Source organism: Buteo buteo, chromosome 19 (assembly GCF_964188355.1).
Source record: "Buteo buteo chromosome 19, bButBut1.hap1.1, whole genome shotgun sequence".
In the NCBI taxonomy this organism is placed as follows: Eukaryota; Metazoa; Chordata; class Aves; order Accipitriformes; family Accipitridae; genus Buteo; species Buteo buteo.
Window position 1 is genome coordinate 21,382,254 of NC_134189.1, and position 10,980 is coordinate 21,393,233.

The window sequence follows — 10,980 nt, forward strand, 5'->3', positions numbered from 1 at the left end:
CGCAGGAGCCTCCAGCCTTACCCGGAAAGAGGAACGGGATGGAGCAGAGAACTCCCAGCCATCATGAAGGAAATGACAGAGCACCCCCAGAACGTGGGACACACTTAGCCTTGGCAAAGCCTCAAGAGGTTAGACTGCAGAGGACAATCCATTTGTAATTTAGATGGTGGGAAGGTGGTGGTGAGTAGGTGTGTACTATGAACACGTCTTCAGCTTGGTAAAGACTGTGTCCACAAGATCAGGTGCTAATTTGCCCCCTACAGAAGATATCTATCTACAGGCTGTATAACTTTGCTCATGCTTGATGTTTTTTTCTGGTCAGCTCTCAGTCCAGTCACCAACTAGCCATATCTGGCCGTATTATGGGCAGTTAAAAGGCCTGAAAAAACCAGAAGACTGTGGGACTGTTGAGGTGCCTCCAGCAGAGGGCGGCTGGCTGGGGAGGGAGCATATTGCAGGTCTGATCTGGGAGGAAATGCTCTGTGGATGAGAAGTATTCCAGTAGTGAGAGCTGTGGTGCTCCTCCCTGAGGTGTGCAAAGAAACAGATGGTGACCGATGTGGATGCCAATACGCCATCTAAAATGCCACAGCCTCAACCTACATGAATGAGAAATTATGTCTGAGGGACAATACGGTGTGGAAATGAAGTGTGATTTCCAGTAGCTGTATGCTAGAGAAACGTTGCAGAGGTGAAGTGCCTTGGAGGCTCCTTTCCTGGCTGGGTGGGATGTCCACACACTGATCGGTACTGACTCCCAGCTGCCACGGCTCTCAAAATAGTTAATAGGAGTCGAGTGGACTTCCTATTTCTGCATGGGGAATGTCTTGCTGCACACCCAGAATTGCAGCTCGCACTTGAAAATGTTGGCCAGCGAGTCTTCTGGTTTCATTTTAGGCTTTTATTGTCTGGTTTCAACCTCCCCTAGGGCACAAACCTGGCCGCACAGCTACTGAAGCTCCCTCCTTTCTGGGCAGGAGGCACCGCAGGGCCTGGGCCTGCACACGATCCACTTGGGAGACCTGCTGGCTTCAAGTGAGGGTTTCCAAGCTAGGCTACCTGGGCTGCCCACAACTCACTTCAATACTCTCAGTCAAGCTTTCCAATAACTGGCCAATTCTGCTGTTAGGACATAGGCTTTACCACTTAAATGGTGATGGTTTTCAAGTTCCTACCCACATCTGGAAGGACAAATGAACCGTTTCACAGGGGAGGACACAGAGCAGCTCAGTGTAGTGCAGCTCTAAGAGCCAAGAGACTTGCTCGCCGAAGCCCTCATGAAATGTGCAGATCATTGCAGTGCCAGTGAGAGCACAGTTGCACGAACAGCTTTGCAGGCTGTCTGCTCCCACCTGAGCAAGGCTAAACCCAGGTCTCCATTTAGTGGACCACCTAAATTAGCTCTGCAAGGACTGAGGGAGGTCAAATCGCTCTTTGGCAATGTCACTGCAGTCCTGGCTCTTCCCAGCTAGCAATGGATGAGGTGTGAGTCTGGGGAATGTGTCTTCAGAAGATCAGCCTAATTCTCCTTGGAAATGAAAAAGTAAGGATAGTCTTATCTCTAGACACAGGGCTGGAAGGGAGAGAGATGTAAAGAGGGAAGAAGAGATAGATCTGTTGTAAGGGAGAGAGTTGGAAATCAACAAGTGTTGGTGAAGTCTTCTGATTGCTGATGACTTTCACTTCAAAGTCCCAGAGTTTTAAAGGCGTCTCGTAAATCATCTACTTCGTACAGCGGCTGCAGGACAATATACAAATGGTAGGTCAGTTGTCAAGTGAGCAGGAACCTATGAAGGTGGGGAAGCAGGAAGGAATGGCAGGAGATGGGATGAGAGGTGGAAGAAGGGGAAGCGGATGAGGAGAGGAGACATGAAGGAGGTTGGGGGACAGAGGCACGAGGGGCGTGGAAGGTGAAGACACAGGAATGAATGAAATGGCAGATGGCAGAGATGGGCAGCAAGAGCAGAAGGGAACTATAGTGAGGAAGCGAGGAAGAAGCTGAGGGTAGGAGGCACTGGAAGTGAAGGAGAATTGGCCCTCACCAGGAGGATCCGTCGAAGTTTCCTGGACAGATGGACAGCGTTTTCATGCAGCCCTTCCCAGGCTTTGAATGTCTTTTCCCTGTTCTCCACAAATGTGTTCCAGCAGTAGAAGTAATCTGTGCGAGGCACAGGGGAGTTACAGAGTGCTCAGGACTGCCCCAGAGGGGACGCTGACCTCTCCTAGGATCACCACATCATCGCATCCCACCACCCTCTGCTCTGGCTCCTTGTCCTAGCTCCTCCCGCCCTCCTGGGTCTCCCTAACCCCCCATAGCTTTCCATCGCCTCTCTCCCGCCTGCACATCTCACCTTTGAAGGTCATGATGGCAATTTGGGCCCCGGCCCTGTGCAGGCGCCTCAGCCCCTCCGGCTCTGCCTTGCGGTCCTCGCAGAAGTAGAGGCGGGCGGTGAAGATGCGGAGGGTCAGGTTGGGGTAGGCGCGCAGAAAGTCGGCCACGTGCCGGGCGCAGTCGTAGCAGGGGCTCCAGGAGGTGAACCAGGTGATACGGTAGCAGCGGCCCGGGTCCAGGTCCCAGGCCGAGATGTAGCGCAGGAAGAGCACCTCCACGTGACAGCCCATCTTGGTGAAAGAGGGAGAGGGGCAAGGCGTGAGGTGGGGAGGGGGGAGCGGGGCGTACGAGGGGCGAGGAGGGAGGTGTGGGCTGGATGGGGTGTGAGGGGGGGAGAAACAAGGTGGGGGGAGGTCCCAGGGTCAGCGCGCCGAGGGAGAAGGCGCAGCGGTAGGGAAGCAGAAGGCTGGCTAGGAAAGCACAGGAGCACACCGATGCGTGGGGACGTACAAGAGGAACGGGTGGGAGCTAGGTGGAAAAGTAGGTAGACTAGTAAAGCAGCAGAGAGTATGGGTGTCTTGCTGGTAACGCACTTGCGGGTAGCATAAAGTACAGGTTTACCTGGAGGCTGCACCCCCCAACCAGTGCAGCGTCCGTGCTTGTGGACGCGTGTGCCAGTGCCTGCGTTGCTGTCGCAGCCCTCCTTTCCCTGCTGCCCAAGGCGATCTGGAGCTGCAGGCACCTCAGCATGGACGTAAGAACAGGATGCCAAGGCGTTCCCGTACCTTATTGCGCAGGTATCCGAAGTCCAGGGAGCACGACGTAGCGCTGTCACGGCGCTTTACAACATAGCAGAGGTAGGTTTCGCGCCGGCCCTTGGCCCAGCGCAGGTTCTTGAAGTTGTAGAGGAAGAGTTTCCTCTTCATCAGGAGGCTGCAGGAGAAGACAAGAGAGAGTTTACATTAGCCCCACCCTGGAGCCAGCAGTTGGCCATCTCTTTGTGGAGGGCTTAGCACCAAAAATATCCTCCTCGTGTCCAGGCCTCTCAGTACAAGACGAGCATCGGTAATTTGCATGCAATGTGTTAGGGAAAGGGTGCAGACTTGACTGTGGGGATGAAGCAAGTGACCTTGTGAGTGGAAACAGTAAATGAATTAGTAGTGATTAGTCAAACAGCAACTATGGCTGGGTAGAGTGTGAAAATATCTGCAGATATCCAAAAGATGGACACCAGTGAGGGAGAAGGATGAAGGCATCTGAGAAGAACTGGGAAGATGAGAAGGTCTGAAGTTCAGTCATCAAGAAAGATAATTTTTGCTGTATGAAACCCTGAAAAGCCAGTGGGGCAAGGGATGGATCGAATTAGACCCTCTTTAGAGAAGACTGGACAGAGTTTCTTCCCAGCATTGCCCAAAAGAAGAGCACGGTTGAAAATGTGCAGGGCTGGGGGCTCGGGTAAGGTGCCATACACTAGCTGACCTAATACATAATGGGGTAGACACGCTGACAGCTCTGCAAGCACAAGTACCATTCCCACATTAGGCAGGCCTGCTCCCGTGCCCAGAGATCCTGCTGGGGAGGCAGCAGGAGCACGGGGAGGGTAAGGTAGTCGTGAGTCGTATCTAACAGCCTCGCTGCCAAGTGGAGGTACACAGGCAGCTGAGACCAGCTGTGTTCATTGAGGTGAGATACTCACCTCCCCCACAGCAATGCAAAACAGAAGCGAATGGGTTAAAAATAATCACATCCTTTGTCATCTTTTCCCTCCGATAGGCTGATGTTCAGCAGGGAGATGGGGACAGTTTTAAGAGATACAGAGCTGGGTTTTTTGGGGGGCCTCCAGTGAGGTGTAGGAAAGGGGAATTGGGTTTGTTAGGAACTTAAATCCGTTTTAAATCTGAGAGTCTGAGAAAGGAAAAGTTTTTTTATACAAACACCCTTCAACTGTTTGCTAATGCCACCATAAAGCCTGAGCACCGCAGAGCACTTAATCTCCAGCTGACAGCGGCATCCTCTCCGCTCCTCCAGGAGCTTCTGCCCATCGTGCACCCTCACACACGGCTGCTGCACCACAGGTGCTCAGGACTCATTCATACAGCCATGCACATCCTCTTGCCTTCTGCTACCCAGCGCACGTGCTTTGCTCTCCTGTAGCACTCCCTATTGCACCTCACGCTGCATCATTGCCAGAGAGGCACGCTCTTCCCTCAAGCACCCATGCTACTCTGATTGTCCTACAGATAGGCAAGCCACCTGCACACATCCTCTTTCCTGCTGTGTCACCCTCAGCCTGCGGTGCAAAAAAAATACCTGTCCCGCTCGCACAGAAAGAGCGACGACACACATACTCAGTTATGCCGTGCTTCATACAGACATGCTCCTAGAGAAGTAGATCCCATGGGAGTTACGGCACGTCTCCTGCTAGGAGAAAGTCCGTAGAGAAGACAAGGCTCTGCAGAGTCCTGCACACACTCAGAGCGCAAAGCATTCCTACGGAGCATTTTACTCAGCCCAGCAACAGCCTCAGGCAGTTCTTGGAGGCCTGTCCTGGAAGCGCTGCCACAGTCCCGCACCGCTGGGCTTGCAGGTTGTGTCAGGAGAAGAGCACAAACTGATCCCACTGCATTTCATCACCCCTTTCTCTGGCAGTTCCTGCTGGGTGCATTTCCCATACCCCTTGTAGGTTCTTCAACATCAGTTTTGATTTATTTCTCACACTTAGAGCCGCCCCACTTCCTACCACCTTAGATTCACCCTATTTCCCTGCCTTTGTACAAACAGTTCTGAACATATCTATTCCCTAACACACACATATGTTGGTCCCTTCACAAAACTGTCATCCAGGGGTTCACCTCAGGCTTCCCCCTGTTAGATGTGTGTTATTGCAGGGATGTGGGGAAGACTCTCCCCCCTAACAGAGGTGCTGGAGAGGGGATACCCCTTCTATGTGTGACACGTCCTCAGGTTGTCCAGAGAGGATAGCCCAGACGATCGCGCGGGAAATGAGCAGGTATGATAGGCCAGAGGCTTGGAAAGCTCTTACCCGGGCTGTGCCACAACAGCAGAAAACAGAGCAGAGGAATTGGGAAAAATGCAGTCGCTTGTTGAAGAACCATATAAGCCAGGTGAAAAACAGTGACAATTATTTTGATGTTTCATCAAAGCCCACATGGAAAAATGCTTTTCAACACATCAGAAACTTTAGGGAAAACAGACTTTCCCTTTTCTTTTTTTTTTGTGAATTTTGGGGCAAAAACGCTTGCTTTCAAAATGTTTCTGATTCTTCTTCTAACTGTCCCTTTTCTCACTTCTTCCCATTTTTCTCTATTAAATGGTTTTGCCCCTGTGGAGCAGCACGTGGATGCAAATAAGAGTGAAGAACAAGGAATGACCCCAAAACCCAGAAAAATAAAATTATGATCACTGGGGTTATTTTTCAGAACAAAGTGAAGACAATTTTGAATCACAGTTCCTGTTTTCCCTTCTCTCTGGAGTTCACCATCCCAGGTTTTTTTTTTGCGAGGGAGGATTTCAGAACGTGGCTGGTATAAGAAGAATAATAATGAATAAACAGATGTTGTGGGGAGCAACTGAGCAGATGTGCAGTTAGGTACAAACTGCTGGATACATCTGCAACTCCTATAGCTATAGCATAGCTCAAGGGAAAGCAGCAAGGCCACAGGAGCTGTGATTATACCCGGGCACTGAAGAAGTAGATTGAACAGAGAACTTCTCCTCAAATAAAGATTCATGAAGCCAATCCTCAAGTCAGAGTGAAGGCCCCTGAGTGTGTGAATGAGATGCAGTTGTGAGGAGTGATTAGTGATAATTAGCTGCAGAGTAATTGCAGTGCAAGTAGAGGAATCCAATGCTGGAACAGTCTGCGCTTATGAGCACAAGGGTGTGAGCAGCAGAAACACAGTAAGACAGAAATCTGGTGCAACAGAAAGAGTAAGTGGATGAGGAGAAGAGTGGGCAGGGATTGAGGTGCTTAAGCGGCGGATAGCATCTGAGTGTTCATCTTTCTGTTATGTTCTTTTGTTTCTAGAAAAGAAAAACTATGAAAAGGAACAGAGAATAGTCATGAGAAAGAGAAATGACAGAAAGGGAAAAGAGTACAGGGTGGCAGATAGTCAAAGAGAAAGAATGACGGAGACACAGAGATGCAAGGTGCAAGAGCAGGACGGGGTGGGGAGTTAGATGACTGAGTCAGATGGAGAAAGGGAAAGGGACGGTGAGCACCAAACAGAGAGCAGGTTAATTCTAAGAGAAAGACCCTTGTTTCTTAGACGAGCAAGAAACCGGAGGCACTCATTTTACCTGTCCATGACTGCCAGGGTGTCTCTCAGGTGATGGGATAGGTTGTCTTGCAGGCTCCGTCTGTGCAGCCCTCTGACTTGATGTGCAGAAAGGTGGACTGCCCCGTGTGTCCCCTCCCCATTCACCCCTATCTACCCCGGCTGGCTTTCGTCGGGGTGTGGTTGAGGGAGGAGTTAGGAAGGTCTCAGGAGCTGGAGAGCAAAGGGTTGAGATGCGAAGGGGCATCAGTTCTGAAAGATGCTCAGCACCCATTGGTCGCCTCCCCCCGCTGCACTCCCCATTGGGCCCTCCCCGCCTGCAAAATTATTCTGAATTAATATCAATAACATAACGAGGCAGGAAGCATTGTCTAGTGGTTAGAGGGGGGGCCTGGGAGCTTGTGTACCACTAACGTGAATGTGGGCAAAACCACACTATCCCTCCGGGCCTCGGGTCACGCAGCTGTGCCGTGAAGATGGTGACCGTGCCTTGCCCCGGCGCAGAGGGAGCTCGGGAAACACCGAATTGTCGGCAGGCTTCCCCCCCGCTCCTCCGCGTCCCCCTTCTTGGCAGCACGGGGCAACACCGAAGCCGAAGAGGAGAGTGAGAGGGACCCAGCTCCAGAGAGAGCCCGGGGTTTGACGGGGAGCACCTGCCCCCGCTTCGGCACCTGAACGCGCCTGAGCCGCGTCAACACGCCGGGAGCGGCGGCAGCCCCGCGTTTGCAAAGCTGTACACAAAGCACGGGTGGGCAATGACTCAGGGCCGGATCCCGCCGTTCCGGGCGGCACCGGTGCCGCGATCCACCGGCGGCAGGGTGGCTGCCGGGACCCCTCTGCCCGACGGCTGCGCCCAGCCGGCGTGCCGTTGCGTGCCGTCATGCCCGGGTTCACGCTCAGGATGCGCAGTCTCCGCTCGGCCAGCGCGGCTCCCTGCCGCCCGGGCTCCGCTCCACCGCGGCCCCACAGCCCCTGCCCAGGCACCCGTCCCCTCCGCAGGGCTCAGGGGCACGGGACGGGGCAGCCGCTTCGGCCGGGCAGGGTGCTGAGCGGGCAGCCGGGGGATATTCTGCTCCGTTTCTTCCTCAAGCGGGGCAGGGTCAGCGCGACGGCTGAGAAAAAGGGCTTTTGTTTACCTCACGCTAGGGTAGTTCTTCGTTTTTTCTCCGCTTGATTTACTTTCCTTATTAATTTTACTGGCTTTCAGCACGCTAGGACTGTGTGAAACCAGTATATGCAAAAACATGAAAAGGAGAGATGAGTTGCCAGAACAGAGCAGACGACTCTCTAGCCCAGCACTTTGAGAGTTTTTGTCTTTGAGAGCGGCTGGCATGGCACGCTTCAGGAAAAGGAGAAGCACTCCTGGGACGTCCAGGGCTGGGCTGTCCTGCTCCCTGGGGACATGTCTGGGTAGGGCACACACTCAACCAGTCCACATTCGGGCAGCTGCATTGGTCTCAAGAGTTGTGGCAATTACCCTCTTTGAGGATCTGGCTCCCAGCTTTTGACCAAAGCTAGAAGAGGCTGCAATCCTTGCCAATCCCTGTCCTACCCAACGGAGTCAAAGAGGAGACTCCTGCTGATGACACAGCTGTCCCCCATCAGCCTTTGCCCTAGCAGCACCTCGTGACAAATCTCCTAGGTCAGACCAAGAGGCGTTTTGTCCCCCTTTCATACTAGTTTTTTCTTTTAATAATGCAAGGAGGATGTTTGTTACACAGGACATAAAAAAAAGAGAAAAATAGCAACACGCCCCGGGAAATTTGCTTCTTAGAGATCACAACTGTTTGTGTTTCATCAGATAAATTAAGGTAGTTTCAGCTTTATTCTTGTTCTGGCTCCTAATTTCCATAGCCAAAAGCTTGCAGAAAATTTTACATAACATTTTCTGCTCTGAAAGGAGTCAAGAAATATCTTCATGGCCAGCCTGTTCTTCCCCATAAATAAAATTTGTGTGTAATGATTTTCACAACGGTTTAACATGTCAAGTCTCATAAAATGTTTAACTAGATCCTTTCTCTGGTCCTGCCTGTAAGTGGAATTCATTCCTCCATGTTTAAAACGTCAGCTCTTTTCCTTAAATGTTGAAAGCCTCTTTGCTCTCCACAGAGATGAAAAAGAAAGAATGAATGAATGAATGAACAGATGAACTATATTTATGTGACTCTTTGGCAGGGTTCTTAGGTCTAAATACTGATGTAGGCTTTCTAACACCCTTCATTTACACCGGTAACTTCCCTCACACTGCAGGTGCGACTGCACAAAGTCAGTGGCAGTGATTCTCTGCCTCCAGCTCTAATCCCCAGAGCAGAAATGTCTTGGTGTGGATGTGTGTTTAGTGTCTGATAGCAAGTCCAGGGTGACATCTCGAGAGGGACCCTCAGCTCCTCTGCAGTTCTGCCTAAAGCAGGAGCTGCAGTCTCTTGCCAAGGCAAGATCTTGCTCAATAGCAGCTGTCACTTCTGCTCTGGTTAAAAAGAAAATAGTTTGGAAAACCACGGAAAGGTGGTTGATGCCTGATCTAGCTGCTAGTGCAGCTTCCTCCCTGGCTGTAAATTGCCAAATCTTTAATGTATGGTGGGGACCCTTTTGGCTGGGAGCTAATACACCTGAGGAGAGATGCTGAACACTGGCTTTCCTTCCTTTCTTCTCAATGCAAACTTACTTGGAGAAGGGACTGGGGATGGGAAAGAAAAACAATTTTAATGAAGAAGACTCCATCTGTTTCTGATCAAAGCCCGGGTCAAAGTTACAGGCTAGTGGGGAAGGCGAGGAAGGGTCCCTGTGCTGGTGGTTTTGGAGTGTTATCTAGCAAGAGACACTGCTCCAGCTTATCAGGATCACAGAAGGATGTTCCAGCATCCCTTCAGGTTTCTTGTGCTCAGGGTCTACTCCATGTCTTGAAGTGAGAACAACGAATAACAGCAGGCTGAAGAGCCGCGTAGGGGAGGAAGAGGAATATCACCATTACTGTTACTAAAGATTCAGAAAGCAAGCTGATAAGAAATCAGAGAGCAAAAATGTGGTGAATAATTAAAAGTAATTACCTAGCCCCAAAGCAGAGGAGAGGTTGCTTGTTTAGTCAACAGGAAGTCATGTGTTGGTGTGTACTGATATAAATACATATTTATTTTTTCCATTCACCCTTTGCTCAGAAATCGCATTTTGAAACAAGCGCCAACATCACCAGTTGGTTGGTTCTTGTGCTGAACACAAGAAACGCAGACACCTGCTTCCCCTCGCCTCAAGCAAAAACCTCAAGCAGAAAAACTTTCTCTGCTCAACAAGTGCTGATGTACCACGGACACTGACTTGCACAGAGACCTCGAGCAGGGGAACGGTAGAGCTCCTTGCAGTTAGACACAGGCAAATAAATAAGCCGATGCGCTTATTTATTATAAGCACATATAATGTGATATGCTTATTTATTATAAACATATATTAAGCATAAGCATATATTAAAGCATTTTTTTATTATAAGCACGTTACATTATATTCTGTGTTCATTCCACAAAGATTCATCACCCTATTTTGAATGGCAGACCCAACACATAGGTAATGCACTCGCTCAGGTGCCTCTGCCAGGCAGACCACTCTCATTACTCCAGTCCTGGGTGTAAAAAAAATCCACACTAGATGTAGAGGCAGCTTGCTGTCTAGGACATGAGGCAAAGGACCTTGTCCCTAGAGCTATCAACTCATCTTGTGACACAGCTGTGGATGCCATGCCGGGGGAGAAGGTTTCAGCAGTTGCATGACGAAGCACTGCTTTCCGTGGTGCGGGATATGGAGCACCGCGGAGATGTAGGAAGGCTGTGAGGACGTCTATGAGGTCTGCCCGGGGTGGACATCACCAGGAGGGAGGTGTGTGGTGTGGGGGGGTTGCTAACACAAATCTAAAACACTGTGGGGTGGGTGTCACTGAGGCTGCATCTAACGATGGACGAGAACAGGGATCCCAGGTCATGAGAGGGAAGTGGGAAGGAGAGAAGGCAGGAGTTCAGGATGCGTGGGAGTGCAGCTGGGAGCGTGGGTTTATGAATCCTGGATGCCTGCGCTGTGCTGCCTGGGCTGCTGCATGCTGCAGAATTGTAGATGATGCCACTGATGCATAACTGAGGGCATCTGGGTGCTGGGTGTGCACTAAGTTTATACGTTATTATGCATTTTTACTAGTAATTTGGCTTTCCAGTCTTGCACTGCAAAACCTTTACCTGGAGACTTGACTCATGGTTTATTTTATTCCACTGTTGAGCTTGTTTTGGTGCTGGAGGATGAGGCAAATGAGGGCGAAACTATTGAATTGAGTACACATTTTTCAACCGCAGTCCTGTGAGTGCCTCTCATTCC

At 50.7% G+C, this 10,980-nt stretch overlaps 1 protein-coding gene across 1 annotated transcript; it reads right to left on the bottom strand.

The window, feature by feature from the left end:
• Window positions 1-1,684: 1,684 nt before the first annotated feature.
• Window positions 1,685-6,700, bottom strand: AICDA (activation induced cytidine deaminase). The gene is made up of 5 exons (XM_075051240.1): window positions 6,653-6,700; window positions 3,118-3,265; window positions 2,352-2,622; window positions 2,043-2,158; window positions 1,685-1,738 (listed from the first exon to the last, which is right to left on the bottom strand). Exons 1-5 carry the CDS (start codon window positions 6,658-6,660, stop codon window positions 1,685-1,687), a joined length of 597 nt encoding a protein of 198 aa, XP_074907341.1. The 5' UTR covers window positions 6,661-6,700.
• Window positions 6,701-10,980: the final 4,280 nt, after the last annotated feature.